Source organism: Molothrus ater, chromosome 1 (assembly GCF_012460135.2).
Source record: "Molothrus ater isolate BHLD 08-10-18 breed brown headed cowbird chromosome 1, BPBGC_Mater_1.1, whole genome shotgun sequence".
Taxonomy (NCBI): Eukaryota; Metazoa; Chordata; class Aves; order Passeriformes; family Icteridae; genus Molothrus; species Molothrus ater.
Genome location: NC_050478.2, coordinates 133,628,676 through 133,645,836, shown reverse-complemented (window position 1 = coordinate 133,645,836; position 17,161 = coordinate 133,628,676). Strand labels below are relative to the sequence as shown.

The 17,161-nt window shown below is 41.5% G+C and overlaps 2 protein-coding genes across 2 annotated transcripts; both read right to left on the bottom strand.

The window, feature by feature from the left end:
* Positions 1–275: 275 nt before the first annotated feature.
* TMEM64 (transmembrane protein 64) lies at positions 276–12,254 on the bottom strand. The gene is made up of 3 exons (XM_036378859.2): positions 11,401–12,254; positions 5,637–5,792; positions 276–2,954 (listed from the first exon to the last, which is right to left on the bottom strand). Exons 1-3 carry the CDS (start codon positions 12,166–12,168, stop codon positions 2,760–2,762), a joined length of 1,119 nt encoding a protein of 372 aa, XP_036234752.2. The 5' UTR covers positions 12,169–12,254; the 3' UTR covers positions 276–2,759.
* An 11-nt stretch (positions 12,255–12,265) lies between these two features.
* Positions 12,266–12,826, bottom strand: LOC129046727 (sterile alpha motif domain-containing protein 1-like). Its single transcript, XM_054515287.1, has one exon. It carries the CDS (start codon positions 12,824–12,826, stop codon positions 12,266–12,268), a length of 561 nt encoding a protein of 186 aa, XP_054371262.1.
* Between the last annotated feature and the right edge of the window lie 4,335 nt (positions 12,827–17,161).

Here is a 17,161-nt window from a genome sequence, read left to right as displayed (position 1 = left end):
CACATGTATGCTTATTCTTCTATTAAAAAGGCAGCTGCAAATACCAAACCTTTAAAGTACCTAATAGAATTAAGCATGTATTTATTTAAATGAAAATAAAAATTGAGTCTATGTCCCTTGTCAGTAACTCCCCACCCAAGAAATTCATCCTTAAAGTCTAACTTGTTTCTCCTTTGATGCAGACAATTATCTTTGTATGGCTGCATAAAGATGAGACTCCACTGCACCTTCTTTCCAACTACGTCATAGCAATTTAAACATTTAATACATATTCCTTTAAAGAAATTTAAGTGAATTTATTGTATAAAATTATGATTGGCATGGTACAGAAAAGTTCCTTTTAATGCACATTTCCCATTAACTTGTACACAAATATTACAAGTATCAAGCAAAATGCAAAAGTCTTAAGAACTAATTCCATACTACAAAAGTGTTCACATAGTGAAGTTACTCTGGTTACAAAATGTCATGGAAATAAAAGCACTTCAAAATACATATTTGGGAAATGTTTCAAATAATCAACGCAACCTTAAGTTAGTTACAAAATGCAAAGAAAGAGCTACCCTCTTCAAAACACTATTGTTCATTTGGCAAGATAGAGCAAAGTTCAGATCAGTTCACTGAAGGACTGTTCTTCACAAGAAACAAACAAAAAAAACCACCTTTAATTAAGAAAGGACTCAATTATACTATGATGACAAATAACGCCATCAAAAAGTTATCTGGCTCTCTTGTTTTCACATAGGAGCTGTCAGAGGCAGAGATGTGTAAATGAACACTTCCAGGTAGATACAGATTGCCTTTTCAAAAACCAACCAATCAAAACTAAACCCAAAACCAAATGAAACTAAAACAAAAAAAACCAAAAACAAACAAGAAAAAAAAAAAAACAACAAAAACAAACAAAAAAAAAACAAAACAAAACCCAACCAAAAGAGAAACCAAAACCAAGCCCCTAAACAACAGAAAGGAGACAATCTGAACTTTGTTGCTTTCACTGGACTAGTTCAGTCTTTAGGTCGCAGGACCAAGAACAGCAATCTGCAAAGGACACGTATTTGAGGAACAAAACGGAACTCCCGCTACGAAGGACTGTGCCGATGTTCGGTTACGCGAGTGCTGCACGTCCTCTCGGTAAGGCTGTCAGAGGCTCTCATATCTCTGCTTCCCAATGGCCTTGAAGACCCACTGTTCTTAAGACAAAAATGCTTGGACCCTACAACCAACCTTACGAAAAGGAGGCACAGTCATACAGTTAGGAAATAACACAAAATTTTGAAGACTGAAAGCATCCTTAAAAACTCACACAAAATAACTACAAAAGAAGCCATACTCTACATTATTTTTGTATCAGATGACTTGCGTGTGTTTGAGCCATTGAACATCGGTATGTATATCTACATGAAACTCACGCATACAGAACATTGTGTTCAGGCATCATTGTTGTTTTTCTTTTAGACACACACACAAGTTACTACCAGGATATCCAGTCTATTTAATGCAGTGAAAAACAGTCCACAGCAGGCGTAAAAGGAGCAGTATCCAATATAGTGTTGTCTTGCAAAAGTGGAGTCAGAATTCCTGAGTCTCAGAGACATTGCTGTCCTCTCCATTACTGGATTATTTCTTTTTTCCAAGGAGAACCTCTAGTTTTCATTTCTTCACTCTAATGAAATTTGTAATAGATTGCATCTTTTAAAAAATGTAAAACTAGTACAAAAGATGTGCCAACCAAAGTGAATTTTTAAAGCTTTTTAAAGGGAGAGGGGATTCACTTACAAAATAAAGGCCACCTTCTTGTAAAATTAGTACTGCTAATATCCCACCATTCTGTTTAGAGCAGAGATTTAACTCCCTGTTCTAGAAGCCTTACAATATGCAGTCATGTGAGCTGAAAAACTTCATCCTTTAAACAATTAAAAATATCATATATAGGACTAATGTGGAACAGCCCTTTGTTACAATCACCAAGGTGGCAAAACCAATTAAGTGTCATTCAAATAGTCATTGCAATCCAACTTCTGTATTTTCCCTTGTACTTTGCATATTACACAGTGTAACTTAAAATGTAATTTAAGAGCACTTCAGTCCCACAATGTAGGATTTAAGCTTGTATGAATACATTTGCATGGCTCTGCAACATTTGTAATGACTTAGAAAAATACATTCAACCAAAACTTTATACAGGGTTCTATTTTTTTAAATAAAAAAAATGAAGAAAAAGCCAAATGGTCCCATCATTAGCTAAATAATACACTCCAAGTTCTGGAAGCAATTCCTAAGCAAAAGCACATTCAAGAATAACACACATTGAATTGTATACTTTCTCATTCACCTTTATCAGTAATAAAATTCTACTGTATATAATTATTTAGCCTTATAAATAATGCTAAGCAGAAAAATATTTACCTCTGTGCTACTTTTTTGTTTATAGAAGCATTTCTCAGTTTATAGGAGCAAAGGAAAAAAAAAACTACTTAAAGTGCAGATTACAGGCCATGACAGGCATAATAAATGACCAAAGGTGCAGCCAAATTTGCATTTACATCTTAAGTTACTTTGCCATCTTCCTTATGTTGCTAGAAGTCACCCCATGTGCAATTAAAGAGCTGGTCAGTTGGTTTGTGCCACAGTACAACCTGTAATCACTTGTAATTTTTTAAAAATCCATTTCAATTGTCCATAGATATTTCTAGGCAAGGTTCAAGATATTTCTAGCTCAGGTTCACAAAACCTTACTTAGTCATTAACACTTGAAATCACACAATATTGACACCCCCTCCAGAGAATGCTACTGTCCTCTTGTTGCAGTATGTGGTTGAGCCATTGATGCTTGGCTGAGTGTCTTTAACAAGTGATGTCTTCATTTCCATTTCACACGCTACAATTGCTGCATTGAGTTCCACTTGAGCCCGGTGAACGACATAAAACGAGAGTCCTATGCTTATGACAATCTGCAAATAAAACAAGAGTGTTGTAGGCTCCACAGGCTGTGGGAATGAATACAACTGATCTGAATGAAACAAAAAGTTGTCAATGTCAAGATTCATGAAGGCATCTGTTGACTCAAAGCTTCACATGCAAGACACTGGAAGGGAGATGAACTTAGCCCATGAGTAGCTCTAAACCTGCATATGTAACAATGTAACCAGCATAGTAGGACATAGACATCACACAGAGCTTAAAATATTTATATACATTGAAAAGATAAGTTTCTTTCTTTCTGTTAAACTCCTTATACATGTTATAAAGCAATCCTTGCACCTTCTCTCTTCAATACAATACCAGTCAAGTTTTTAGATGAGATCCTCCTTAGGAAAAAAACACAAACATAAAATCTTCAAATAAAAAGCAAGGTGTCTCATAGTGAGAATCCCTTTGAAAGAAGCAAGTTCCTCTGCCTTTTAAAAGAACATTAACTAGCTGGAATCTGCAGCTTCCTTTCAAAAAGGCAAAGAAGTTATATTACTTAAAACAGAACCTAGAGTTCTGAGTCTAAAACCTGAACTTCATTACTAACTGTAGGGCTGCTTTCTTTAACATTGAGTACTATTGCTTAAAGCACCTGTCAGCATGGCAGACAGTGCTGGAATACCACTAAGACAACTGACAATTATGAGCACAGGACAACTGCAGCTGCATGGCACCTTGGCAGTCTCCAGCCCAAGCAGCTGCTCAGAGCAGGGCTGGCTGTAAGATCAGAACAGAACTTTTGTCCAATCAGGGCTTGAAAACTGTAAAAAAATAGAGATTTCACCACTTCTTTGGGCACTGTACTCCAGTGCTTGACTACCCTTGGGGTTTAAATCACATTCCTCATCAATTTATGCTATACATTTCAAAAGCTGGCTAATGTAATATTCACAACAATATTATACACACTGATTTTTGAACAGATAGGAAAATTTCTATTCTAGAAGCTTACCCAAATATTTAAATTTGCTTTGGTTTAGAAATATTGCTACCAGTAACCTACTTCCCTAGATAAATAATTTAAAAAATATATTTATATACATAGACAACCATGAAATGTGAAGGATTTTCAGAGCTATTTACTAAATCAAAGTCCCATCAAAGCTCACCCAGGCAAAGCACTTAGCAGAAGCCTGAGAGACAGTGGGAGAATGTAAATAATTTCTCTACTAAAGGCCTCCCCTTCAGTTATTCAGTCACGTCCCAAGGACTGGTCTCAAAGAGGTCAGTACTCCTTTTAAAAGATTCAGGCTACCCAGCTACCACTTACCTGAGCAACATTTATGTTACAACCTATATAATCTGCAAAGGAGAGTCAATGTCAATTAAAAAAAAATATAAATGGGAAAAAAAAGGAAAAGCCTACTAAAAACTACTACCCTGAAATAACATTTCATGACTAAAATAACAGCTGATCAAGAAATAATTTATTTTCTCTTTGATTTATCAAGACTATCTACGCCACACTTACAAAGGCATTTTAACCATGTTTCATGAAAGCTATAAATTCTATAGCTTCTATTTCTATTCAGTAGAAATAGTTCTATTTAAGAGTGCACAAATTTTGGGGCAAGGGAGGAAGGTATGTTTAAAATGGTCCTAGACTTAGTTTTCTATGTTAGCATTGTTAAACATCAGCTTTATGACTGTAAAAACTGAGAAACTGAAATTACTGCAGTACCTACTGAAAGCCTGCAAACCATGGTAATTGTTAGTCAAACACAGCCTGAAGTACTGTCACCGTCAGAGGAGGTTTTAATAGATAATATAATTCAGAAATACCCATAACCTCTATGCTCATAATGGTCTCACACTTAAGACTTATACCCAAAATTTACTGATAAATTATTTCAAGAGCTAAGGTTACATAAAGGTACTTTATATACTTCTCATTAATTTACTCACTTGTAAAATTAGGATATTCTGATTTAGGCATTAGGGAAATTGTACTCTACAGCATTTTTAATATCGTTAATATTTACGCAACATGGGTATGCTGAGTGCTAACGGTGAACAGTGCACAAGTCCTGGGTCTACACACACATATGCTTTTCTGTAGGGGTGGTTGACAAGTCTAAAATTCAGCAGGTTACCCTAGAAGGCAAGTGTTTTTCTGAATTTTCAGTCCAGAACAGGACCAATCAGTTCCAAGAAAAAGAAAAGCCATAATCTGAGGAAGTTCTCTGCCTCAGCTAGCTAAAAAAAACTAACTAAAAGCAAAGGAGAGCTCTTTCCTGCTGTCTGGGCTGCAGACAACACAATCCATGAGAGAATTGCGGGGAGCAAGTGCAGCCTCTAAAAACAAACTGTGCCCTTCTTTCTCCCCCGTTTTGCTCTCAGAATCAGTCTTAAATGTGCAGAAGTTAATATCCAGCATAAATAGAACAGAATACTGGGGATACAAGCATCATAACGTCACCCTAGGACAGCAAGAGAAGAAAACTTACTGAAAACTGTATCAGAAAAAGAGAACACTGAGTAAGTTCTGCTTTGTGTTATGGTGAGGTGTGAGAGAATTACACTTTTCCCAGAGCATAAAACTAAATCTAAAGAAATCAGTACACTGGGAACTCATTTTTCTGGGTATCTAGCAATCAACAGAAATCACAGAGAGACAGACAGCACTGTTACCAAGGTCTATGAAAGCAGTTATTTTAACTGACCTGTAAACAGAATACAAAATAGCCACTAACACTTTGTTCTGCAATCACGTCCTCCATGGTGCGTAAGGTAGTGCCCAAGTACGAGTTCAGGAGCTGAGTAGGAAGCAGCCCAAGTGAAGAAGCCATCAGGTAGTTGGGTAGTGATAGATCTGTAATCTGAGTTTAAAAAAAAAGAGTAAGAAATCAAAAGCAGCTTCAACACAATCTATGTGTACAACCAACCAGACTACCACTTCTCACAACCATCCCTGCAAAAACATTAAAGAATATTCTACATTCCTTCCCTGAAACTTTGATTCAAGCACAGGGGAAGATAACAGAATGGTACACTATGTATCTAGTTTTCATCTGGCCTTTTTAAAGTTACTAGGTTTGATTTCACCTTACATTATGCAACATCTCTGTGCAACAGTCAGTAACTAGGGGTGCAATTACCCTGTTCACTGAAGATATTTATTTCTACCTGGTGAACAGAGTCCTTGGATTTATGAGAATTTAATTGTGAGAAGAAATTATTTTATCGAATGTGAAAGTCTAGCACAAAAATCTATCTATCTTGCATTTATGCATATGGCAAATAATACAAGAGGTAATTGCTCAAAATGTCACTGTTTTAAATATGATCCAGGTGAACAGAATGGCAGATACAATTTGTCTACGCAGAGCAAGTTATGAGCTTATTAAGATACACATGTCTTTCAGTGATCCCTATGAGCAATACCCATCTACATCTATACTGATATATAGGAGTATCATTAAGATTGTCTACCAAAGGTATTTTGCATCTCACTTCAATTAGTGAACAAATAGTATGCATAGCTATAGGTTTTATTAATTTATCTGGAGAAAACACTAAGAAATACTTTGGTATCTTCTTCTCTTTGCTGTGAGGTTTCTGTTCTGTGTCAATAGGTGGACATAGAAGCTTACACAGGAACAAAGTACACAGTACCAGCTAAATTAGCATCAGCAGCCATCAGGAAATATTAAAGGCAAGTGTCATGAGATCAAAAGATATTTACACAAGAAAAAAGAAAAGAGGAAACTGGATTAAAAATGAGTATGAAAACAATGATTTTGAAAACAAGCAGTCCAAAAAATTTTCCAGATTAATTCAGTTGATAATAACAGAGATCTAATTAAGAACAGCTCTAACACTGAGAGCCTACATGGAAATTATTGACCTTGCCAGTTTTGTACAATGTTGAAGACCAAAGAATAGCAGCAACGTTACTCATTTCATCATGCTATTCTTAAAATAAACTTCAGTTACCGTGAAAGTCACAGTGCTGAATTCTCAGAGCTCTAACTACCATCAGTGGAAAGTTTTTGGGAGGAAGGGCAATGGAGGAGCAGAATGCAATGAAGCATAAAGATTAAAAATAATTCACTGGAACAAGATCCAATAAGCCATTTCCAAACTTCACACTGCATATTATACTTCCCACAGACTGAAATATATACCAGCACCACAAATATTATATTTCCTTCTCTAGATAAGATTAATTTAGATTTAAAATGAAAAAGGATTACATAATTATGTCAGAACTTCACATTTGACCAATACTTTCAAAAGAATTTTTTAAGCATTGTTGTAATCTGGGCCACGTAATAAGAATGCATAGTCCAAAGTTCCCATATTGCCAAGGGAATGAAGGAGCTGCTATTAAAAGTTTCTGAAATACTAAGCAGAGGAAAGATTTGCTAAGTAGGACACTATCGCTACATCTAATGGAGCTGGGAAAGTTCCCAAAGATTGCTTTAACACTCTTGGCACCTCTCTCATTTTCTGTAGATGTATTAAGGACACTTCAGTTGCAGAGCAACATAGCTGCACACCTGGATGAGTCCCGAAACAACTGGACCTCCTGAGTCATGAGAGAGACTGTTTCCAAATGAAGGGGAGAATGCCCCAGTGGATACACTTAATTGCAGCTTGTGCTTTCCACTGCAATGAAAGCTAAGGAGAGGGTGAAAAAATTTTTGACGTGTCCTTTTAACTGAACTGTAGGTTTAGAGCTACAGTTGTATCCCTTTCCCCAGAATGCACAGGAAGTGGGCAGCATCCCAGCCTAAGAAACTTCATAAATCATCACCAAAACTTACAGCTTTCCATACTTTTCTTTCTAGGAACTTTACTTGTTCTATGAACCTGCCAAACTGGTATCTGCACAGCCAGGCTGCCTTACAGAGCCTACCAGAGTTCTGTTTCTGGTGAAAGCTCAAGCCAGCAAAAACTAACCCTGAAATCCCAAAGTAAGGATGGATGTAATTGTGTTATGGGCCATAACAGAAACACATTTAAACTGTATTCAAATACAATTAAGAACTACCTAATTACACTGATAACAATAGTCAGAATCCCCCCCCACACCCTCATTAAGCCTTGGATGGGCTTTGTCCCATGGAACTCTCGTGCATTCTTTGCAGCTGACAACTTTGGTTCAGCACTGTCAAGGAATAAATGCTTCTGTCAAGACTTTGCTGGGGGCTGCAATGCCTTTAAGAATTGCAGCACAATCTCTCTTCCCTCACTTTACAAATTCCTGTGTTTCAGATCAGGTAGGCTTAGTGACCAAGGGCAAAGGATAACTGGTGCTTTTTTTCCTCAAAAAAAAAAAAAAAGTCCAAAACAAAAACCCCCAGAGACACCTCTTCCTGCCCCCCCAAAAATAGCCAACACCACCCCCTAAAAAAAATCCCAGTAATAGAAAAAAAAACCAAAAAACAGCTGCGAACTTTCCAACAAGAGGAAGTAGTGTGCATGTTCTTGCAAAGCAGGTACCATTTCTTCAACTCTGACTTCATTGTATGCATTTCTGAACCCAGAGGTTCCTGAACCCACTTGAACACTCAGATTTTTTAAATCAGATTATTTCTTTCATGTAATATTCCCCTTAAAGAGGAGAGGGGAAGTATGAAATCCCATCTAACCTACATCTGGCACTGCAAATAACCAGGCTGCACAAATCTCACTCCAAGAACAAACTCGTGGGAAGGAGATGATAACCTGCATACCAGGCCTCCTTACAGACCTGCCTTCAAAACACTCCAGAGCTGGCAAGGTGAGAGAGCTGTGCATGGGCAAACATACTTTCAAACCCACCCCAGCAGTCCAGGCCACTCTGGCATCAGGAGTTACAATTAAACAAAACTTAAAAGGAAATACAAACATACTTTCAGTTAACAAGTGCTATATTCCAGAAAGGCAAGCAAATGCGTTACCTCACCCCTCTACCAGCAGAAAGACCTTTTAAGAAGCAAGATGTTCATGTCGGGCTGGTGAGACACTAAGGAATTTGTGTTAATTTTCTCCTTGTGCTGTTTCAATTGATATGATTCCCTCACTAATCAAATGCTAAGAAGCTCTTCCATCTTTCTCTACACCCCCTACAAGTCAACCTCCCAAAAGCCCTCAGCAGATGGTACATGCCACCAAACAAGTGCGTGTAGAAATCATTTAATCCCAGCCCTGCAGATGACCCTGCTCACATCAAGGTTATGCCTTTCCCTAAATCTCACGTGTCACTTCCTTCCTTCTCTCTCATTTAAGTATTCTCGGTATCTCCAGTTTACTTTAAAATATCCACACAGAAAACATGCATAGACCAGACCACTGGAAAGTTCAAGATATGTACTTTTTCTTAAGTTCACTGTTGTTTAAAAATTAATCCTTTTAAAATTCATTGCTGAAGTTGCTAGCATGGGGAAATGCATTTTAAACTTAAAACGAGCGTTAAGTTTTCAAATAAGTGAGATTTCAAGGGAATGACAGCTTGGTCTGTGTAGGCAGAAAACTGTATTTTTTACGTAACTTAAATTTGACTCAAAATGAGAAAATGTCTTAAATTCCTAGATTTGTATGCATCACTTTTCAGTGATCTAGTAGCTCATATTAAATGTTCTGAGTGAAAAATTGAGTATACACTGTGCATTATTTGACTATGCTATAAAGCAGTAAATCAGGAGTAATAAACATAACCAAACTAAAATTAGCCAAAAAATCCAAGTTACTTAGCATAACTCAAGCATCTGGTTTCATCTCATTTCCTATCTATTATTTTAACACTGAAACCTTCCACTTGGAAAGAAAATTATTTAGCCTGCAGAATATGGAGAATACAAACCACAATGATTTACAGCATCATTTTAATATTAAACTGGCCTGAATACTCTGCTGAATTGTGTTTCCAACAGAAGGGTTATGCCAGGAAGGAAATAATTTAAACTTGGTAATTCTCTGGTCTGTTGTTTAGATCCAATACTACTCTGTATCATCTGCTGACTACTGCAAGTGACTTCCCAAAACTGTAAACAACCAGAGCACAACAGCTCTCCCCACTTTAGGAGGGTCACAGCACAGCAGAAGCTTCATCTGCACCTGGACCTTGGGCTCCAGAAGGGACTCTGCTCTCCCAGCTGGACAGGTCTAAGCTCCTTCAGTAATATAGGTAATATAAGCCTGCAGTAATATAGGTTAACAAATAAAATAGCAAAGGTTCAGCTGTTCAGTTTCTCATTCTTAACAAGAAAATGGTTAAGGACTTTTTAAAAAGAAATTACAAGTTGCTATAGTTCTTATGAATAGAGATTACAGCTCTGGAGATGAATGCTCCAGTTCACACATTTTTATATACAGCAATTTAAAATATTTGGTGTGGATGTTACACCCCAAAATTGAATGGATTAAATTTTACTTAAAAAACAAATTTGGTATTTGGTGACCTACTAATTGCAGCCACATGATTCTGTCAAAATTAAGCAAATACTTTGGAAGGGTACAGGATCAGGACTGCAGATAGAGTGGGCTATAAAAAAGTGGCAGACCAAAACATGTGTTTAGATAGTCACTTGTATTAAAGAATATACAAATTACTGATAACATTTGAAGTATTTCACAATCCGGTTTGCTTTGTTTTGATGTCACCAAGTTAGTAGATACAACTGAGGCAGAACACAGCCAAAACCAGATCCTTCAAACAAAGTACTCAGGAAGAAAGGAGGGTCTGAAATTGTAATCAGCAGCAAAATACTCAAACAAACCACCATCCACGTTCATTACTTTTTTCCTTTAAGATGATTAGAGACCAAATGAATGTACCAATCTTCACCTGAAAGTAGAAAGAAAAGCAAGACTAACCCTTTTCCAGACTCAAGTTTAAACTAACTTTCAGTGCCACTCCAGAATACAGTCCCTTTTCAGGTCTGAGGCTACATGCTGCTCTGCCCAAAACCTGCAACCTATCTTGTGTGCATGGACTTAACATCCTGTATGGATTTGCCAGATGCATGGTACAAACACCAACCACAGCGAGAAAGAATTATAATCTGTCTACTTCTTTTTTTCCAATATGATTACGTATATTAAGTAGTTTAGGAAGACCTGGCAAGAGGTTTCCTCGACTCTTGCCATGTTTTAAAGCGGATCACTTTAAAAGCAGAGACACATATAACTGTTGAGCTCTCCACAGATTTTGCTATGCGGCACCTTGGTGATTCTAACACCAGGATATGGTTTTGAAGGACAAGAGAGCAACTCTAACACAACGCCAATGAGCAAGGCATCTCAAAATCTGCCTGTGTCCCTCTGCACACACAGAAGAGCAGGCAGAGAGGGTTGTTTTTACTGTTGTTAAAAGAGAGAGAAATCACGGCTTGTTCCCAGAAAAGGAGGCAACCCCTACCACTAAGAGCAGCCACTGTACCGAAAGACATCCTTCCAGCACCTGTCTTCCTTGGCCGCACAGCCCAGGCAGGGACTCACCGCGAAGACGGCGTTCTGCAGCCCGAAGGGGATCAGCGTCAGCCGCGACAGAAACACCACCTTGAGGCCGCTGCCGCCCTCCACGACACGGACGATGGCACTGAGCGTCCCGCTGCCCTGGATCCTGGCCCGTGCCCAGCGGGCCAACAGCCGCCTGCAGGCCACGTGGGCGACAAAGGTGCCGACGAGGACGCCGAACACCATCAGCCCCATGCCCAGCACGAAGCCGTAGAGGTAGCCGGCGGCCACGTTGAGCAGGATGTAGCCCCAGCCGCATGGGAAGGACACGACGATGAAGCCCACGGTGAAGAGCAGCACACCGGCCAGGCTGTCCAGGCTCTCGGCCCAGAGCAGCAGGTCCCGCAGGTACTGGCGCACCAGGGCCAGCGAGGCGAAGCAGACGGCGGCCAGGACGCACAGGCTGAGGCAGCTCTTGCACCAGCAGGTGCCCAGCAGGCAGCAGGAGCAGCGCCAGCCCCGGGCCTCGGCCAGCCCATGCCCGCCGCCGCCCGGCTCGGGCAGCTGGCAGAGCAGCAGCTCCGCGGGCGGCAGCCCGTCCTGGTCCGCGCAGGGCCCCAGCAGCAGCCCGCCGGCCCCCGCCGCCTCCGCCGGGACGAAGCCGATGGTGTCTCCGCTGCCGCCGCCTCCCGCTGCCGTCCCGGCGGCTCGGGACAGCCAGCGGCCCAGGTCCTGCCGGGCGCCCTGCGCCGCCGCCTGCTTCACGGCCCGGGAGAGGAGCTGCAGCGCCGCGGCCCCCGCGCCCAGCATCCCCCCGCCCCGCCGCCCGGCTCCAGCGCCGCCGAGCCGCGCAGCCCCTTCGCTCCCCGCCTCCCCACGCAGCCTGCGGGCAGGGGCGGCCGTTCCCTCATCGCCCCGCCATGGCCCGGCTGCCGAGCCCGGCCAAGGGCCGGGCGGGGGCGGGGAAGCGGCGGCGGGGAGGGCGGGGAGGAGGGGGCCGCGCTTCGCCGCCGCCCGGCGGGCGGAGGGGCCGAAGAGGCCTCCGCGCCGCCTCCCGCCTCGGCCGCGCCGCCGGGGCTGCGGCGTTAGACGGCGGCGGGGCCGCTCTCTCCGTCCCGGCAGCGGCAGCAGCGGCCCTGGCGGAGCGCGAGTCCCGGGGGGCGGCGGCGGCGGCAGCACCGCGGCTCCATCTCCCCGCGCTGGGCTCCCGCTCCGCTCCGGGAAGCGCCCTCTCGGAACGGCGGTGCCGATGTGGCAAGCCCGAGGGGAGGAGGCCAAGCGAAGCTCCGGCGGCAGCAGCGCCCGGCCCCGCTGCGGGGCTCGGCCGCGGCTCCAAGGCTCCGCCTCCCGCCCCGCCCCGGGAGCGCCCCGGCGGCCGGGTGTGCCCCAGCGGGGCCCCGCCGCCCGCCTCGCCCGAGCCGCCCCGGGCCGCACACCGCCCTTCGGCCCCGGTGCCAGCAGCCCGCATTCCCGGCAGAGCCGGGACAGCAGGGTTTGGAGGGAGCCGTGATGGAAAGCGGGCTGTTTTCCGTCAGGGGAGCGCGGGGTTCAAGCATCGCTGACTCTACTGGTACTCTTGCGCTCCCTTGACACGTCTCCCTCTCTTACGTGAGGGCTTTGTACCGCAAACACCCCGGCTTGCCCGTCTCTGTCAGTGGAACGAGCCTTCCCCGACCAGCGAGCGGGCTTTGAGCCGAGGGGCGACAGCCGGTGCGCCCGGGCTCCGCGGCACCTCCGCGCCAGGTCAGCGTGGCTCACATGCCCGAAGGCTCGGACCCACTTTGGCACGGTTTGAGGGTGAGGTTTGAGGCATTGCCAGAAAGAAAGAAACAGCCTGGACATGGAGTGAGGGCTCCATTTAGAGGGGTGTTTTCTCGGGAGCCTCGCTGAGGCTCGATGGCTTCGTAGGTCGCTTTTGCTCTGGTGTTACTAATGGCAAGGTGCAGAAAGGGTTTGTTTTCTTTACAACGCTTATATATACAACGTGCTCCAGTGGAGTTATACTCCCCTGCTGGGAAATTTGCAAGCGTGTATTAAACGAGAATACGTGTAGGTTGTAAACGTTAAAGGCTGATTAGAAACAAACAAACAGATATCAAAATTAAGAATATCTTTAAGTACTGCAATTATGGAGTACTTGCAAAATACAGTGGTAGAAACAATATAATCTGGACAATCCAGCAAATCAGCCTAAGAAAATGACAGATGTCTTTGAGAGCCAAGAGCAGAATAAAACCTCTGTACGGCAGGGAAATTGCAGAGAAATGTCTCCAGCATAACCTGCTTGCTTGCTGTTACCTTTATCTGAGTGAGAGCATTTGATTTTGTCTTCACTCTTTGCTCGCATGCAAACACAGGCAGGGCGTACATCCGGAATTGTAATAATAATAATAATGTCAACATAACCCTGCACTAGAGCTTGTAAAGGATGATGGGCGTGCTTGCACATTCAGTAAGGCATTTCAGCAAACGGGGCAGCTGGGAGGTCAGGTGAACAGGAAGACAAAATACTAATTTCTGGTTTTATACTAAGAGCACATATGTCTTTGATGTGGATTCAGCTTGTGTATATTTTTATTCAATATATTATACTTTCATAAAACAGGAAAAAGTCTGTGTGGAAGTGTCTAACAGAGTTACAGCTTTTCACTGCCCCTCCATTGCTATACTTAAAGTGCAGAACCTTATACTCTGAGCTGGAATGAATTTCTGGCTGTCACTCTAAAAGCTACAGGGTTCTGTGTTTATAATTACAGCAAATGTACTTGAAAAGTGACCACAAGAGAGTATGAAGAACATAATGGTCTATCGAAGTGACAGTTTTGATATTACACTCTAACCTATAAAAAAAAAATTAACTGGTTAGTGGATATGCTTTTCCAGTCCCTAGGAATATACAGGCTGAATCTCCTTGACCTTATCCATCATCTGGGCTCCCAAAAATAGCTAATCCTGGCATTCCTCTGTTCCCTGGAGCAATAGCTCAGGAAGGAAAGGCAACAAATAGTCCGATTTTGAGTGACACAGACCATGGTCATGGAGCATCTTTGGATAAACATCCAAGTGAGGCCACAGGAATCCAGCAAGACTTGGGTGGAGCTGGTAGCTACTCCCTCATGCACAGAGGATACAGCTACAGAGATGAGAGGCAGTGTCAGCTGGCTCTTCTGAACCTTCCCAGAATGCTCTTACCATCTGAAGGGAAAAGCAACAACCTCACACACCCTTGGAAATGTGCCAAATTGGCACATTGCTAGACAAAATGCCGGACAGAATGGTCTGCCTTTCAGACTTACTAGTCAGTGAATCATAGGATATTCCTGTACCATGGATGATGCAGTTGCAATGTTACAAGCAAGGCAAGATCTGTAGGGAAAAGCAGTTCTCTTTCCAATCATTACACTGAAAAAACTAGGCAAGCTCTTGAGCACACAGTTCCTGGACAAACACTTTGTTCTCCAAAAAAAGATAGGGCTTTTTGTTTGTTTTTCCTTTTTCCCCAAGTAGATAGTTGATTTAGTGAATAATTTGCAGCAAATACTGTCTAACCTGTTCTTTTAAAAAGCACAGCTGTTACTTTTTGAAATTATTTGAAGTAGCAGGAATAAGAATTACAGGTTTAGTTCATATGGGTTTAAATTATTGTATTACATCAACTAATACTGCTCCTATACTTCCTTAGATGGATCTAATTACTTAGATTTTCATTATCTCATCTATCATGTGAGCTGTTTTCTTACCTATCTTAATATTTAATTTTGGTCTTTCTCAATGAATACATGTAAAACCTGCAAGGCACAGGGTAACAGCTGGAGTAGTGTTCTGCTTCAAGAAAAGGTGTTTCTGTAGAAAGATGCTCTCACAATTATATAGATGGTAGTGGATATTAAAGAATTTTTGCCAGAGAAGTGTTTTTTCCAGGCCGGCATTGTAGGCTGAGGATATTTCCTTGTCCTGGCACAAGCAACTGAGAAATTCTATTTTGTGTTTTGAAACTATGATTCTTCTGTCTCATTTTTTATTTGAAGGGCTATTATCATGCAAACACACCCAACTAAACATGTGAGTCAATTTGAAATGAAAGGCATGACTCATTTAGGTCCATGCAACTGGTCCATAGTGAATAGGGATGCTGAAGATGGGAAGTAGGATACATTCAACCACAAATCAGGACCTAAATTAATTCTGAAGCTCCTGAAAACTTGCCATAGTTTTTTCTGCATTGCTCTTTGGGAGGGAGAAGCAGGACTTTTTTGAGAAAATGATATTAAGAACCATAACGCTAGTGTACTTCTAAATGCCTGTTAGTCTGCCAGCATTACTGTGAAGATCCTTTGGTGGGAAGTGCAGCCTTGACTAATCTATGTTTATCTATCTATGTCAGGAGTAATGTTTCTTAGGCCACAGCAGGCTCACAGAAAGTGCCTCCATCTGGCCTGCAGTCTTCCTTGCTATAGATTCCTTTACATCCACTTGAAGGAAGGGGGATGTAAACTCATGCAGGGAATACACCTTTTGCTGTTAAACAGAGTATGAGTTGCAAAGATGTGGGGGACAGTATTAGCAAGGAGCAAGTGATGACCAGAGAAATTATTCTGGTAGACCAAGTTAGGTCTGCAAGCCATTGTTTGGGCCCCACTGATTTGGATTGTTGTGTTTCAAATACACGTGCATTCACAGTTTTGTCAAAGTGAATGACAGTTGTGCTGAAGGAAAACAAGGTATCATGTAGCATTTTATGACATTGCTTGAATTCCCCATGAAAAGTCATAGCTCTGAAGTTACTGCATCAGAACAGGAGATGTAAGAAGAGAAAGGGCACTATTTGCAGCTTGGGATCATCTAATATTATAATTTTTTGGACCAATATCAATCAAGATAGATAAAAAATTTTGTGTTACTTTCACCAGGAGCTACCTAGTTTAGAAAAAATCTTCATATAAAATATACAAACATAAAAAATTAAATAGCATAAACCTTATTTATCCCTGAAAGATTTAAGTCCTGGGGTGAGAATCCAGATTGTGTTATTTTGCAGCTTGATTTATTAGGTGTCTAGAGAAACTTTATTACTTGATATATAATCCTAATTTCCCACTTAAGTGTCATATAATCATGTTAAAAACACTGAAGGATTTGTTATACTATCATAAACTCATATAATTCAGAAAATGAATCTGTTTATTTTCATACATACTTACTTAAGAAATATGGTTTATACAACAATTTTACAAGAAACATTTCAAGCCAATTTGATTACAACTCTATGTAAGGCATGAATAAAAATTAAATACAGTAAACAATGTGCTGAAATATTTACATTGAAGAGAAAATTCTGAGGCATCACTCTAGTATGACTTACTATGTAAATAGTGACACATCAAAAACAAGTCCATTTCAGTGGAAGTGAGGATTTTTGATATTCATTAGAGTGTCCTAGACCAGAAAGAGGAAATGAGAAACCTTTCCATATACATAAGGCAAAAATACAGCTGCATACTTGATCTATCTACAGTTGCCTTCACCTGTTGCAGCAATGGAAAAATTAAGCTAATTAATCTGAAAGACTCACAAGGAATTCTTCCTTGGACAAGGACATCCTTTGGTTGGGAGAAAAAACTTCTGCCGGTTTTTCATTCCCTGAAATTACTGCTTTGTTGCCCAAAAAATGCCTTAGTCAGGGGCTATTGGTGTAATGCAGAATAGCCTGAAGTTTGGAAGTTGCAAAATTCCTCTTGAGGATTAGAGTAACATTGGTTGCCCTAGGAAATGGCATGCTATGGAAAAGGTCCAAGTATTAAAT